Below are 17,681 nucleotides of genomic sequence, written 5' to 3' on the forward strand. Positions count from 1 at the left end.
GAATCTTTATTTCCTCATAACAAGAGGGGATAATCCTATCTACCTTGTGGGGTCTTGGTAGGGACTAAATGAGGTAATCATAGAAAGCAGTGTCTCACATATTGAGGAAATGTATATTTCCTCCTTATTCCTTCTTTTTTGACAAATTACAATTACGAATACCACTGTATATTATTTATATATATAGTATGCAATATGTGTGCAATCTTATATATAATATGTATAATATATATTATGTACAACTATACCTTATATTAGGTTCTGTTTTATCGTCTTTACGATTGTTTGCTATCGTACACAATCTATAAATGGATGATTTAGGGAGAAAACAGCCCCTGATGTTATATTTTAAGTACCACTAATATATTAGTGGAAAACTGCTTTTTCTCATTCATAGTTAGACAACTTTTGGTAATACAAGTAATTTCAAATTTGTATTAAACCATAAACTCTCAGTCACAATTTACTTAACTCTAAATGTGAATAATATCTCACTAAATATCCAGAATGGAAAAAACATAAATGGTGCTACTTTGTAGTAAACATTTTTTTGGAATTAAAGTACCAGTAATGAAAAACAGGTCAGTATAAAATATGACAAAAACAGAAATTCTGTTTTTCCCAATTTATGATTTCATTCTATTTGCTAATACATTTAGGAAAAATATTCTTGAAATATGCTGAAAAGCTAAGCTACAGTAATATTGACATGAGTTTCTAAATCCAGATTTTAAAACTAGGGCTAAGTAATTTGATCGTTTAAAATTTGACTTTTTGTTTATTAGGCATAATCCTCACATGTGTACTTTTTATTTCAGTCCATCTTATTGTAATCTTTAACCGTAGATCATTTACACTGACTCAGTGTTGACTGTTATTTACCTTGAGTACAGAAATACTCAAAATTATTCTCTCCTAGAAAAGAAAATCTTCAAAGTTCTATTAAAATTGGACAGATGCTTCTCAGATTTTCCTAATTAAATTATAAAGAATATCAGGTACTTTACACATACATATGTGCTTTCAGTATGCTAAATTATTATGCTAGACTTTTCACTTGAAATCAGAAAAACAAACTGCCAAGTTAGTATTTGTATATAATTTTGTTTGGTACCTTTGAGACCAAATGCTTCTCCTATGTTTTATACAGGAGGCAGGAGAGACTTAAGACAATTTCTATTCTTTCTCCACAATTCCTTGAGCTGGTCCCTTTAAAAGCCAGCTCTGCACTCTCTGGGCCTGGCCGTGGTTATAGCTCACTGTTTGTGCAGCGCTTCTGTGGGCTCCTAATAGGTCTCTGATTCCCTGATCCCTGTTGGCTTCTATAAGAACTTCCCCTGTCTCAGGCATCGTGTGTTAGACCCACAGCCTACTTTTGCTAAGGTCCCCTCATATCTCCCGGTTGCCATATTGGCAGGATGCATGACTGCATCATGGTAATAACGAAACATAATCTCTCTCCTGCTTGGCCGTGTCTGATCCATGGGCAATACTTACACATCACTTGCCCAGCAAACTCTAGGAGTTCAACCCAGTCTCAAAGGCAGCAACACTCTCCTGTATGAAAGCAGTAATAGCTCAGTTCTCAAATATCAGATCCTAGTCTATAGTCCACTTTAGTTTCCCCAGCCATGAGCCAGAAACAGCCCTCTGTGTCTCCCAGCTTCAGAAAATACCTTGCAAAGTGCTTTCCTTTTAACTCATTTACCTTACTGAGTTTAAGATTACAAGGTAATATTCCCCACGAGGGTGTAGGCGGAGACTCACAGCCTGGCTACAGCTCTCAGAGAAGGATTTAATGCAGGGAAATGGATTCTTGACTGTGATAGGGAGGACTGGAGAAGCAAGCTCTCCAGGACTAACTTCCAGGAATGCATAACAGAACACAGCCAAGGAGCTGACCAATCAGAAAGAGCTGCTGCCTCTCTCAATGATGAGAGAAGTGAGAAAGCACCTAGCTGCTGCTTACCAGCACATCAACTGTCCCTCAGTTCCCAGAAAGCTAAGAGCTTGCGCACTGGAACACTAATGTAGAAAACCTCTCGGTCTCCATGACTTTGCTTGCCAAAAGAAACTAGCCAAGCATCACCTTACTTCTAAATTCCAAATCACATGCACATGTAATCTACCTGTTTAGCAGAATCTAAACCAGACCCATAGCAGCAAAAGAATCTAGGAACAATAACAACAAAAAAGTTTTTAGCTTTCTAAGTTATGCAATGTATGCTAAAAGGTGAAATGCCGTATTCTAATACACACCACATTTCTACGAAATGTTTTTTTTCAGCAACGTTAGTGATATACTCTTGATTCTAAGGCCTAAAACTTTTTTTGGTTTTCATAAATATTGATAATAGCATTTTAATTTTCCGTGGAATGCTTGAAACAAGCCTTCATCTTTACCGCTACAAAAATTTAAATGATACTTATATTTAGAATTCCAAGGAAAGTATATGTATATTTTTAAATGCTTCCTGACATGTAGTGAATCCTTTCATTTTAAAATAAGTGGCTTTTACTAAGATACAATATTCTCATTTATATTCAGTGATGATATAAATTATTTGAATGCTCTCCTCTTTTCCTGCATTGATTCCTTATAAATGAAGTCCATGTGTTCTGTCTGCGTAGCTTGTTCCCTTCATTTAAGCTGCTGACTGTCCTCACGTATCCAGTGACTTTTAGTTGTCTGGCATGACCTATGAAGGTCTAATAATGCAGTGGTGAGAGCCAAACTACCTGGGCTGGTTGGATCTAGTATAAAAACTGTACACTCCTCAAGTGATGGTTGTACGTGTTAACATCTATAAAGTGCTTGAAATACTGCCTGAAGTAGAGTTTCATCACTACTCCCTCTGCCACTTGATGGCATTGAGGAAGGTTGTTTTAGATCTTGTACGGGTCTGGCTGCCTTATTGTGCTTCCTGGCTTTACCCTGGTCTCAGTGGATGGTGGAGTCAGCATCGAAAAGTTGCTGATGCCCTTGAGCAACGTTTGGGACTGGAAGTTCTTGAAAGTTTTTAAGAAGTTTGGCATTTCTGCTACATAAGTTGGAGAACACTTTCTATTTTCTAGTGGTAATTGTTGGGCAGGGCTGTGTGTTCTACTTTGGTGCAGCCACCTCCGCTGGAGAATGGGAAGTAAGAGGGAGTCAAAGGCGTGTGTTAGTCAACATAGTGCTAGAATCCCCAGGTTTTTGTTTTACAAAAATGTTCAAGTGTATGTTATAAATCTGACTGAACTTAAAGTATCTACTAATTTGACATCAGATTGCTTTCCCTCTGACAAAATTCAATTTTACTGTGTTTCTTACAGTAACATTTTTCAGTACATATTATAGTATCCGAAAAATAATTATTGAGCAAACTGTCATATTTGATTATGCAGTTTTAAAAATTAGACAATGAAATGTTTTACGTATAATATAAAATAGAAATATTCAAGTGATGTACATGGACATCATAAACACATTTTTTGTCATATGAGTTTAATAATACACTTCAAATTTTACTATTTGTAAATGGCTGGTAGATATTGAAAAGTTGTTGGACAGTTTGATTATGATATATAAACAACTTGAAGTCTAGAAAATGTTTCATATTTTACTTATCATTGCAAATATCACAGAGATATGAGAGATTTTACTTTTGTGATAATCTTGGTATACAACAGCAAAGATAAGCAATAATTTGAGATCTCTGAGTGATTAGGCAGTACCAAATTTAGTGAGTTACTTTTGTATAATTTTAATTTAAGTTAAAATTGATTGGACAGTTTTGAAAATTATAGCATACTATATAGCATATCTTAAATTGACTACAGAAATAGCTCTTATGACAGATACACAAGGGACAGTACACTTATATTTATTGCAAAATGAATTTATTATGTGTACCAGCATAATTGTCTGTCTTTTCTTGAGCTGATTATAGATCTTTACTTGTTTTTCTACTTTTAGGCATGAAGGAACTGACTCTGATCCAGACCTAGGAGATGTCACTGTTGTGATCAACAGCTTCAGAAGCAAAATACTGGAAATACAAGTATGTGCGGCAGAAACTATTTGTTGTCTTTATTCTTAATATTTAGAATTACTTTTTAAATTAATTAATTTTTATTTTAAAACTAATTTTATAATTTTACTACCTAAAATGTCATATTAGAGCTCTGGCAATGAAAGAAAGAAGATTAAGTTCATGGAGGGAAAGCAGAGAGCTTGAAGATACAAGAAAAGCAATGATTTTTTTTTTTTTTTAGTTAGGATGTATCTACTATATCTCTGTATCTGTAGCCAGATAATATTACAAAGTAGACTCTAGAGATGAGATCAGGAACACAGGCTGAATAGCTAGCCCTGAAAAGAAAGTGTTTCTTTAAAAAATAACAGAGAGAATGAGTTTTTAATGATATCAGATTTGATTCTTTTGGACCAACCCACTTAGTTAAAACTAACAAATGTTGGGTAAAATATTTGTTTTAATTTTAAAAGCAGCGAGGCACTGACATTAATGAAATAATAAAGAGAATGAGGAAACACGAAAGCCTAATGAAAGGGGAAATCAGAACCTTAGTGAAGTAAGGAAGCAAGCAAGCACAGAAGCATCTCCTGCCCTGAGAAAGCTGCTGTTGCGCCGAGAACGTTCTTGCATCTTGGTATACTTGAAGTATCATTTTGATTTAATTTTCAGGGTGATAGGGGCAGAAAATTAAAACTCTGGACCCATATAAAGTAGGTAATCTATAGAAGACCCTCTCCACAATAAGCTGGCTATAGCATCAGGGTAAGGATGAACCGTAGTTAATTATCCCACACTGTCTTTTAGCACAAATTTGTATCATCTAAGGAGTCCAGGGAACCCTGAACCTTGAGCAGTTCCAGATTGATGAGGCTTTACAGGCATCTGGCAGAAACATGCATATATCTCTGCATATAAGATTACTCATATATCCAAATACACAATGTAAACCAGCAGAGACAACAGAAACACAAACACTCCATGTATTAGAATTATTGACATAGACACGTAAATAACTGTGCTTACAATGTTTAAAGAAATAAAAGACAAGCTTGAAAACAATTCCAGGAAACAGGAAACTATAAAAGGTCCATAGCCTTTATTTTTTTTTAAAGTGGAACGTCTAAAACTGAGCAATACAATAACCAAAATTAAGAATTCAATGGATGACTTTAACATGCCTGAAGAGAAAATTAAGTATCCCAGATGCAAAAGAGACATTTAAAAAGAGAAAAATACCGCAGAGAGCATAAAAGGCGTCGAGAGTTGAGTGAGAAATCTGAGAAACCGGCATTGCATTTAAACCTGGCTCTGTTGCTCACGAGCTGTGTGACCTTGGACAGATTGCTTAAGCTCTTTCTGTCTCGTTTTCCTTGTCCATAAAATGTGGTTAATAATAGAACCTACCTGATATGTCTGTTACAAGGATAAGATAGTTTAGCTTTGCAAATGCTTTATGAGTGTTGAATAAATAAAATCAGTTTAAATGGAGTTCCAGAAGATGAAGAAAGAAAGAATGAAGTACAGGTGATATTTGAAGCCATGATGGCTGAAAATTTTCATGAATTGGGGAAAGATACCAATTTGCATATTCAAGAAGACCAGTGGATCCAAAGCAAGACAATTAAAAGGAAATCCACACCTAGACTTTTGTAGATAAAACCTCATAAAACCAGATAGAGAGATCTTCAGAGTAACCAGAAGAAAAAAGAAAATTACTTTCAAATAGCTATACTTTGACAGTTGATTTCTCAGCAGTAACAATGAAAGCAAGAAGATACTGGAATTATATTTAAAAGCACTGAGTGGAAGAAGGAATGCCAACCTAGAATAATTCATCCTGAAAAGATACCTTTCAAGAGGAAACATAAAACAAGGCATTTTCAGACAAATTAAAAACTGAGTTTGCCACCAGTACACTCACACAAAAAGAAATTCTAAAAGATGTCCTTCAGGCAGAAAAAAAATTTGTCTTAGATAGAGAGTCAGAGTTTGAAAAAAATGAAGAGAAAAGAAAATGGTAAATATGTGGATGAGCTTCTGAGCGGTAAATATATAAAACAATAATAATATCATAAGGATTTTTTAAATCTTTAGAATTAAAAACATAATAATAGCATTTAAGGTTTAATAGGGTTGTATGCAATAACATATAAAGGTCTTGTATTTTTCAGGGTAAGGGTAATGATTACTTTTAGACATAAGAGCAAATGTGATTTTTTTTAATATCTAAGATAGCCACTAAAAGAGTAGAAAAAAAAGGCACAATTTCATAGTAAAGAGAAAAAATAGAATAAAGTAAATCAGTATAAATGAACTAAGAAATAAATGGAGAAGGAATAAAGCAGAACATGGGGGGACATAGAAGAAGCACAAAATAGTAAGTTAAAATTTAACCCAATTACCGTATTTCCCCATGTATAAGATGCACCCATGTATAAGACGCATCTTAATTTGGGGGCCCGAAATTTGAAAAAAAGGTATTACATAAAGTTATTGAACTCAAGTTTTATTCATCATAAAATTCATACAACTCCTCATCACTTGCGGGAAATGCAAGTAAAACATCTACAACCACTGTATAAGACGCACCCAGTTTTTAGACCCCAAATTTTTCGAAAAAGGGAGCATCTTATACATGGGGAAATATGGTATATTAAATATAAATGGACTAAATGTTACAAGACAAAGATTGTCTATTGGATTTTTTTAAAACCCCAACTATATGTTGTTTGCAGAAAGCACATCTAATACATAGGAACACAGCTTCTGGGTAAGGATGAAAAGAAAATACATGTGTGGCAAAAGTATACTAGGCCAATACTAACCTAAACAAAGCTTGTATAGCTATACTAATATCAGAGATACTAGACATTAAGACAAATAACACTACTAATAATAAGTCATTTTATATATAAGACAAAAATAGAATTACAAAGAGAAACTGACAATTCTATATTATATTGAGATATTATCACATAGCTCTTAATACTTGATACAACAAGCAGACCAAAAAACCAATAGAGATAGATTTGAACATTATGTTTATGAATCTTAAACTGACAGACATACATAGAACACAACACCCAATAACACCAAATGCAGTCTTTGAAACACACAGAAAACACTGATAAAAATTAGCTTTCCATTTAGTTGAAAATCAAGTTTCAACAAATTTCAGAATGAAATCATACAGAATATGTCCTCTATCTACAGTGGAGAAGAGAAGAAGTTAATAGGAAATATCCATATGGTTGAGATCTCTAAGATCCGAGCATAGTAGGCTACCAAAGCTCTTACTTATATATTGCCCAGCTCCTAAACTACTGCATCAGCAAACTTGACCTTGCATCCCATATCATAACCTATTCCTGTTCACCTCTGGCCTTTATCCAGTGATCAGCTACACGTGTTGCTCACACTCATCTTTGATGCTGTTTCTCCTATGACTTTAACTTCCTTTCTCAATAAGAACTTATATTCTCTCCTTGAGTACATTTGCTTCTGGCCATTCCAGATGGAAAACCCCACAAAACCCAGCCCAGCTGCTTAAGATACTAACTCAGCTCAAGCCCTTTAGGACCAGCATTTCAGCTAGTTTTATCCTAGCCCTGCAAACAGAAGAGAAATACCTTTTGGCGGAGGAAGGGAGGTGATTTCATCTTTCAGTAATTTTGACCATTGAAAATTGGTTTAAGTTTTCTTTTTCTTGAGCTGAACTTTTGTTTGAACTCTGTGTATTGGTTCTAACTTGACCTGTTGACCCATAGTATAGAGCATATCTCTTTCACTATAACCATCAAATCTTTGAGGGTCATCCATTCTGAAGTCTAGGCACCTAGGTCCTTCGGTTGTTTTTAAGTAACATGGCTTTACCTCCTCATCATTCATCTCTCAAAATTACACAGAAAGACAGAAAAAAGGGAGGTGAAAAAATAAGCAGCATAGAGAATTAACTAGCCCATGAACTTCAGTAGCTGACTAATAGGAATTGTAGAAAGAAGAAACAGAGAAAATGGAGGAGGGAAAGTATACCACAGTTAAGAGAAATAAAAATATTCGTGTCAAAAGAGTCCACAAAGTAGGATGAATGAAAAATGGCCCAAATAAGATCCTAATAGCTACCAAGGAGAAAAGTCAGGTCACTGCAATAGAATGATACTAACACTAGCATCAGACGTTTCATTTTCAAAATGCATGTTACAAGACAGCAAAACAAAGCCTTTAATGTTTTGAGAAAAATTATTTTGAACCTAGGATTCTTTAGCCAAATTTTTAATCAAATGTGAAGGCAAAATAAAGTTATTTTCTGAAATATGAAGATTTAGAAAAATTATTTTTCACACCCCTTCTTGAAGGTATTTGCCAACACAGTGAAGATGAAGTTCAAGAAAGAGGATAATAGGTATTTCAAGAAATGGTGATGTTAATCTGAAAATTAAAGTAAAAAAGACCTAGAAATAAACAGGCAGTTAGTTCATTGTTAAGCTTCATTAATTCAAGTTAATTGTTAAGAAAAATGTCTTCAAGAAGACAGGAATTCCAGACAATTAAGTAACATGAATTATAAACTGGAAAATACTAAGGTATATGGTAAAGAGGAAATATATCTCACCACAAGAAAAAATAAATACAAGAAAAAGTATTTATCTACTGGTGAAATGTAAGAAAGCAGAATCCATTTGAACTAGCAAGAATCCCCAAGTGGATAACTGTATGGAGAAAATATAATTGTAGTAACTTTTCAGATTCTTCAATGAATAGTATTTATATTATAACAATAAGCACTATTTACTGATTTTCAAGTTGTAGAATAAACGTATTGAAGTGCAAAAGATATAATTATGTTTACTGAACTAAGTGTAAGTATTACCTGTATTTACAATGCTGAAGTAAAGGTTTAGCTAATATAAGTTGAGTGGTGAAGGGAACAGGTAGAGAGAGCTATTAGTATCCTTATCTTATAAACACGGTATACAGGACGAACTGTTGAAGTTGTTGGTATAGAAAATAGAGATTTAAATATTATTTAAAGTTACAAAAATACTTGGTAGAAAAACTAATGATAAAGGTATTACTAAAACTTCCAGACAAAAAGAGGGAGGAAGGGGAGATATAAGTGAGCTACTCATCTGGCATCATAAAGAATGAATAATGTCTAAACCCTATGAGTCCAGATACACTAGTACATATGTCTAAAGTTGATAAATCAGTAAATACAAGAATAAGCACATTATTTAGCAATGTGGAGGTAACCACCAAAAGAACTGAAAACAAGGGTGGAAACCAGACTGTGTCTATAATGTTGTACCAAGATATTGCCTTACTTCATTTACTGCAGCTGTCTTAGATTTGCAAGGGTCACCCTGCCCAATACTAAACATGCACATAATATTTAAAGATGCAAAATTCTAAAATTTTTTTTCTTTACCGTGCTATCTAGGTGCAGAAAAAGCCAGACAAAATTAAAGAAGATAGCCTTAATGACAAAGGTGAAAAAAAGGGACTGTGGGATTCCATTAGAAGGTAATTACTAATGAATTTTCTAACACATAACTATAGACCCCCACCTAGCATGTGGAAACCCTGCAAATGGCAAATACTTATTGGGTAGTCGGAAAAGTCATGATGTATTTTTTCTATGTTTTTTGTTGCAAAAAATGCGTCATGACTTTTCTGACAACCCAATAAGTAAAGCATGGATCCTCTTCTCTAGGAGGGATAAAATAGATACATAAATATTAAAGATACAAGATAGGAAACTGAAGCTGTAAGACAGCTGAAAATAAAGTGCTTATACAAACCAATGAAGAAAAAGGCTATATTCAGTTAGGAGTAACCTCAAAAAAGACTCCTTGGAGAAGTGTGTGGCTAAGATGTGTTCTGAGGGGTAGACAGGATTTCAAAAGCTGGTGATGGAATGAAGGTACCTGGTTACATGAAGTTAAAAAGATTGAGTATGTTCCTCAAGGAATAGAAAACAGCCCAGGTTAGCTGAGACATTGAATATCATTAGGAGTCTATAAGTTTGATTGGAACCTATTATTAATCAGAAAAGGAATACATTGGCTCACATATCTATAAGAGTGCAGGAGTAGAGCTGGCTTTGGGCATTCAGGTGATGTGGTCTGGAAACTCTCCATCTCTCAGTTCTGTTTTCTGTGTCTTCTTCATTTTCAGATAAATTTTTATAAGGAAAAGTGTGCCATCCCCAGTAGGAAGAGATTGCCTCTTTCTAAGTGGTACCAGCAAAAGATGCAAGGCTGACTCATTGGTCCAGCTCTAGCCATGTATCCCAAACTGCACTGATCACTGTGCCTGACCACGCTTTGGTCATATGCCTGCCTCTAGAACCAGTGAGAAGGCCTGTCCCACTTAAACCTCATAGAATGAAATTGGAGGAGGAATGCCTCTCGCCTCAAAATAACATGTTATTGTTATTGAAGTGTAAAGGATGTTAGGCAGACAAAAACAAAAGCTGTTTGTTGTACACCCACATTGTAGAGAACTTTGAAAGTACATTTTAGAGATTTGAACTTCTTTTGATTATGATGGAGAACCATTGATCATTTTGATCAAGGCTAAGAAATAGAAATTTTTGGCCAAATAGATTCAACAGCCTCAGCAGATTTTGTTATACCAATCAGAAACACTCCAATCATTTTGCATTTTGTCCAGTTTAGGTCTCTTTTTTGATAGTTGACCCCTTGTTTGATAAGAAGAATCATGTTACTGTCCCAGTGTGTTCATTGAACTAGTTACTGATAGAGAAGGGCTCAGATCCACTCGTTGTGAGATAATTTGAAGAATAAGTATGTTTGGCAGGGCATAATAAAACAGAATCTAAGCATTTTAAAGAGGATCTGTCCATAAGCTTCCATTAAAACCGGAAGGTAGAGATGAGAATGAATAAATATAACCATTAAACTAAGGCATAGCCATTTGCTATACTTTGTTTGAGAGATGGTAACCCCTCCAGATACGTAAGTACTTTCACATTTTATCTTAGTTTTATCCTAAATTAGAGTGATTATTTTTCCAATGAATCAACTTGTGTTTTTCCTACTGGAGAGATTACAATAAGCTTTGAAAAATACTTCCATCATAACAATTCCTTTTGGCAAAATATATTGCATGATAATTGTAAATTGTTTAGTTTTCCACATTTTAGTCATTCTGAGTATCTGTGCTTATAAAAACTGAGATTTTTAATTAAATCAAAATTTTAAATAGGAAAAAGAAGAAATTATACATTATGAATACCCCAAATAAAAGATTCCGTCACTTTTGTATATGAGATAGGGCATATAAAAGGCTGGTCTGGGTCCCAAAAATTGATGAAAATAACAACTGGGCCCACAATAAGCCACTGTGATGTAAAATCTCTGTGGTCTGCATGGAGTGGAGATTGTAACTGGCCAGAGGAGCTCTAAATTATAGACACCTTTTATAGTATTTACCCTAGGGAAGCCATGTCACAAGCACTCAAGGACCTACCCTATTATTCCCACATAGGAAAACTCTTGCTGTAAGAGTTACATACTTGTATATTCTCTTTCTTACCTCATTACCAGCCATAGCATGCCGTAACTCATTCTTTGTTCTCAAAACATTTGTAATTCACAAAGATTCAAAGATATTACCTCATTAACCCAGAGACGATATAACTGCATTCTATGTTATAAATTTTTTTAAATCATATAACTTATATTGTCACTTGTTAATATTAATAATTTGTAATTGTTAGAAGAGCTTGTTTACAGTGTAATTTCATTTTGAAAGGCATTCCTATTTTTTTTGCTTATCAAACAGCATTTTATTTTGGTACATAAAGTTTGCAGATGTATATTTAGAAATTGTCAGTCACTACTTTTTTATTCCAAGTTTCACAAGAAGTTTGCATAAAGAAAAAGACAAGGATACAGACATTCTGAATATTTTTTCAGTTGCTTCTGGCCATTTATATGAACGCTTTTTAAGGTAAGAATACTTTTTATCTAATGTTTTGAAAAGTAATGCATTTGCATGGTTTGAAAAGAATTTTTAAAAGAATTTTTAAAGTTCAAAAAAATAAAAGAATATGCAGTGAAAAAAATCTCCCACTTCTGTTTTTCTTGATACCCAGTTCCCTTTCCCATAGGAAACCAATATAATTTTTACATCCTGCCAAAAATATGTATAGACAAGCAAATATATATTTTTGCTTTTTTAACTTCTTTTACCCAGTTACAAAAAGTATATACTATTCTGCCCCTTGCTTTTTTTTAACCTAAAATTATGAGTGAAGTATATTTTTTAAATACAGTGAAATTTCATGAGTTTGATTGATTTGGAATATTGATGTTCTTTCAGGCTAGAAAATAGACATATTTTGTAACAATATGATATGTGAGAAGAAGTATATGTTATAAATTTTTGTTTCCCAATGAACAAATGTCTTGTTTTATAAAAAAGGAGGAGGGGATAGTGAGAGGAGGGAAGCATATTTACAAACTACAAAGGGCTATATTTTAACTGTTTATATAGGATCACAGAGACTACCTCAGAAATGTTTGAATATGTGTTGACATTTTAAGGTGGAACTTTAGATATATCTGTATCTTCTCCAATCAGAAGTCTAGAATAACAAATCAAGTGACCTGTCCAGTGAATTTATCAATATAGACAAATCTTTCAACGCTTCAAGTTTTGCACACCTGCTCTTAATGACACAGTAGACAAGCCAATAAAGACTATTTCAGACTAGCTTCTTTCTTTGTCAGCTGTAAAAAACAAAAAGCGATCAATTTCGTCTACAGCAGGTATATGAATACAGATGCTTCTTGACTTACGATGGGGTTATATCTCAATAAACCCATCATAAGCTGAAAATATCATAAGTCAAAAATGCATTTAAAACACCTAACCGATTGAACATCATAGCTTAGCATAGCCTACCTTAAATGTACTGACATTATCCTATAATTCCAAATCATGTTGCACCATTGTCCAGCATCCCAAGAAAGTATCAAACCACATAGCACTAGCCCCAGAGAAGATCAAAATTCATAGTATGGTTTCTACTGAATGCATATCGCTTTCACACCATTGTAAAGTCAGAAATTCCTAAGTCAAACCATCATATGCTGAGGACCGTCTGTAAGTATATATTCTTATACATTACATACTTGGTAAGCAACCATAATATTTGAAGGTCTTTTAATGTATTTCTCCATAATTTATAATTCTACTTAATACCTTTAAATATTTAAAAGCTTTATGAAAAGTAGGATGAGCTATTAATGTTAACTTACTGGATTTAATGTTCTTTTATACAGAATCATGATGCTCTCTGTGTTACATAACACCAAAACACCAGTGAAATTCTGGTTCCTAAAAAATTATCTCTCACCAACATTTAAAGTAAGTACATTAATCTTTTTATTATAGAATCGTTACTGTTTGAATAGTAAATTCTTATATCATTGTAAGTTCATATAGCTTTTCTCTTTTCAGAATGAGTCTAGAAATGTATATTTATTCAAATTACTATTTTTAATCAATTTTAAAATGTTGGTTATTCAGTATTTTTTATCTAACAAGTAAAATTATATGTAATTTTTACTTAAAGAAGTATTTAAAAGGACCACAGGAGATGGCTTATTTTTAAGTAAACACAAAATTAAAAGGATTCATGGTTTTTCATGATAATGAATAAATAAATAAAAATTTAGCAATGAAAAATATGTAGATTGTCCAAAGAATTCGATTATTTTTACAAGGATAGGCAGGAACCGTAGTATCAAGAAAATACGAACACTATACCTTAGAAAACAATCCAGTTGTAACAAGAACAATAAGCTTGTATCTTTGTTCAGTACACTGATTACTGTGGTAGTATGGGCACTATATTTAGAAGTCTGAGACATATTTAGAGTTTTCAGATGGCCAACATCTGTTACCCTTTACTCATTCCCACTCCCCTGCTGCAAAGTATGGCCTGTTTCTTCCAGTTTTCACTACAAATTAATCAGATTCCATGAAAACTAGGGTTTCGTTTAACAACAATCCAAAGGAGTCCTCTTTTTCTAGACCAAAATCAGTGGTAAAGGCAGAAATAAAAAGAGGCAGCCATGGCTTTATGCCATAATATTTTCAGACACATTACTAACTACCTGCAGTATTCAGTTGTGTTTCATAAAGTCCTATTACCACAGAACCAAGACTCAGAAATTACATAACTGGCCATACAGTTAGGAGGTATCCAAGACCACACTTCTGTGCTATAATTCACTAGATGGACTCACAGAATTCAGAAAAGCAATTATACTCACGGTTACAGTTTATTACAGCAAAAGGATACAAATTAAAATCAGCAAAGCAAAAAGACGCATACGACAGCGTCCATGAGAGACCAGACTCAGGGCTTCCAGTTTTCCTCTCCCAGTGGAGTCATGTGGAGAGAGCTATTTCTCAGCAAAAACGTGTGACGATACACATGGAGGATTGCCGATAGGGAAGCTCGCTGAGACTCTGATGTCCAGTGTTCTTACTGGGGTTGGCTACATAGTCTCACCCAGCGACCACTGTGGCTGACCTTAGTCTCAGCCCCTCTAGAGGCTGAGCTGATACACTGAGGCCTAAGGTCCCCACCATAAATCACATTGTTTACAGAGACTGACATGGGCCGCATTCCCCAGGTAAATAAAGACATTCTTATTAGACAGAACATTCCAAAGGTAGAAGTTACCACCCAAGAGCCAGGGGCAAAGGGCCAACCTGTCTTTAAGCAAGATTTGTACTTTATAGCACAGGCCTGAGATCAAACAGCTAATCAAGGAACATAGCTAAGACCTGAACTCCAGCTTTCTGGCCTAAAAGCCCAGATGCCTGGTCCCTATGCAGTAGTCACTCCGCCTGCCCGCTACAGCCAAGGCTTCTGCCTCCTGTGCTCATTTGACAGTAGACATAAAACTGAAAAGGAACCCATAAATATAAACAAGAAGTCATACTAGTTTGTTAGTAAACATTTAACATGTTATTCTACCAGACAGCCACTGCAAAGGGGGATCGAGGGCAACATACACTGAGGTAATAAAATCTAAAAAGTCTCACAGCAGGAAACATCATTCACTAGAAATACAGTGAGTGCTACATCGGGATAAAAGTCTTGCATCACTCACTCCATGGCCAAAAGTAATACCATACCTGAAGTAATATTTTCCCTTTTTGTAATTTTGTTCCTTTCCCTCAAAATTTTTGTCTTTTAAAACTTTTCAGTGAAATATGTGTGCAAATCATATGTGCTGCTTTGGTGAATTTTTACACACTTAAAACACCTGTGTCTACATTTGTGTATCCAGCAGCCAGATCCAGAAACAGAAATTACTAATGCCCTCCATCCTTTCCGTCCAATTTTTAAAAACATACCTCCTCTCTTCCTTTAAATCTTTGCTAAATTTTAGCTGCTTAGGGAGTAATTTTTTCCTGACGACACTGTGTAAAATTACAATCCCATCTGATCTGTCACTCTATTTTCCTTCCCCTTGTATTTTTTTCTATAGCACTGTCTTCTATAGGTAAATTACTAATTTTGTTTGTTTTCTTCCTACCACCACTAAACTGTAAGCTCATGAGGGCCATGATTTATACCTGTTTTGTTTATTACTGTATCCCTATGGCCTAGCATAGTTCATCTTCATTGAATAATTTTAAATATCTATTTGCTGAATAAAAAGGTTTTCTAATTTTTTTTAAATTTTGAAACTAAATCAATGATTCCCCGAAACTGCTGTAACCATAATTTCAACATTTCAATTCACAGATTAAACTGGTGCTTATAGTAAAGAATATAATTTAAGTCTACATTGTTCTGACAGAAGGAGGGAGAAAATGAAGCTAAGTCTTTAACCAGCAACTAGCTACAGATGAAAACTGAGGAGATAAATGCAAATTCTACATCTGCTAACCCATCTTTCCCCCCACACACACACAATCCTTTGTCGCTTCTCCCTCTCAATTTGGGGGCTCTTAAGTCAAACTTAATCAACAGTGTATTTCATTAACTGCTCTGGTTTAAATAGAGTTAGATCTAAGCTTATAAGACACTAAATCAAATATGAAATATTCAGACTACTATACCTTGTATTTTTAATCCTTGAATTAAATAGTAATAAACCTCAAACATGAGCTGTTTGAGATGTAGAGAATTTATCAGTTTACAGCTCACTTTGTGTTTTTCATACGTCCTCATCATCTTTGTAGCTCTCTGACAAACCAACATGTTGATATTTATATGAACTGTTTGGTGCACAGATGTTCTAAGATCCAGAGGCTTTGCTTCTGTAGCCAGGTGTTCTCAAGTCGAACTTTAGTGGTAGAAACAGGGGAACATTTGTTTTAGTTAATGAGCTTGCTAGTTAATATACTGTACCTACTTTTAATGTCATTTAATTATATAGTTTTATGTACTCCTGTATTTTTATATGTGCCAGCTTTTTCATAAATAGGTACAAGTTGTAGAAGTAGGGTTTACATTTACCAATTAGTTTGTAATAGTTTATAGTAAACTCTACCTTTTAAAATGATGATTTTTTTCTCTAAAACAAAAACTACTTTCTCTCCTTAAACACATTCTTTGATTTGTGTGTATGTGTATTTTTTTAGGAGGTAATTCCCCACATGGCTAAGGAATATGGATTCCAATATGAACTAGTCCAATATAGGTGGCCCCGTTGGCTTCACCAGCAGACTGAAAAACAAAGGATTATTTGGGGTTACAAAATTCTTTTCCTTGATGTCCTTTTTCCTCTAGCAGTGGACAAAATCATTTTTGTTGATGCTGACCAGGTAATAAGATTAACTGTTGTTTTTAGTAGCACTTAAACTTTTTATACATTTCTCTCTGAGTATAGGGACTCAATTTATGTTGCTGCTGTTTAGTATTATCTTTGTTGCCATGCTACATGAACATATGGCATGCTTGTGATATATAAGCAAAGTATCCTTTTTAAAAAACTCTCAGAATTCCAGAGGAAAGTCAAAGATATTATAAGAAATACCATTTTTTACTTAGAACATGGCAGTTTTCTCTCTGAAGTAGTTTTTTTTTAATTTTGGTAATTAAAAATAAAACAAATACTTCTATTAGTCATAATAAAATTAGTCATGTGAGTTTCTATATTAGCTGATATTTGTTTTAAATGAGCTATTTCTTCTTGCTGGAAAAGTTAGCAGTTACATACAACTCTCTTCTCATTCCTCCGTCTTCAGCAGCATTCTTCGACATTTAGCCAAGAACTGAATTCTCATCATTCTACCACTGAAGTGAAAATATGTCCCAGATTTGGCCCAAAAATCCATTATGGTTCTCAGTTTTCAAAATATATACTGTATCCAAAAATTGTTATGACTTTTCCCCTTTCCTCCTTGCATGCATTTGTAATCATTAATGGCAAAAAATATTTGAAAAATACACAGAATTTCTAAGAATAATAATATGTAAATATTACAGTTATATAAATTAAATGCACAAATTAGCATTTATATTTAGGACAAAAAGTGTATTTTTAAATCCTATATTAAATTTTACTTATATTCTAAATTTTTGTATATAATTTTTCCAAATTGATAACTATGAATCATTACAATTAAAAACTAAGAAAACAGGCAAATGTGGGTGATGAA

At 34.0% G+C, this 17,681-nt stretch overlaps 1 protein-coding gene across 1 annotated transcript in view; it reads left to right on the plus strand.

The window, feature by feature from the left end:
* The window catches only part of UGGT2 (UDP-glucose glycoprotein glucosyltransferase 2), a 163,700-nt gene that overhangs the window by 125,404 nt on the left and 20,615 nt on the right, over positions 1–17,681 (plus strand). The window contains exons 28-32 of the mRNA XM_019663849.1: positions 3,959–4,043; positions 9,460–9,542; positions 11,901–11,996; positions 13,334–13,418; positions 16,662–16,844. Coding sequence (XP_019519394.1) covers positions 3,959–4,043; positions 9,460–9,542; positions 11,901–11,996; positions 13,334–13,418; positions 16,662–16,844 — 532 coding nt within the window. The remainder of the gene's footprint in view (positions 1–3,958; positions 4,044–9,459; positions 9,543–11,900; positions 11,997–13,333; positions 13,419–16,661; positions 16,845–17,681) is intronic.

This window comes from Hipposideros armiger, unplaced genomic scaffold (assembly GCF_001890085.2).
Source record: "Hipposideros armiger isolate ML-2016 unplaced genomic scaffold, ASM189008v1 scaffold_407, whole genome shotgun sequence".
Classification (NCBI taxonomy): Eukaryota; Metazoa; Chordata; class Mammalia; order Chiroptera; family Hipposideridae; genus Hipposideros; species Hipposideros armiger.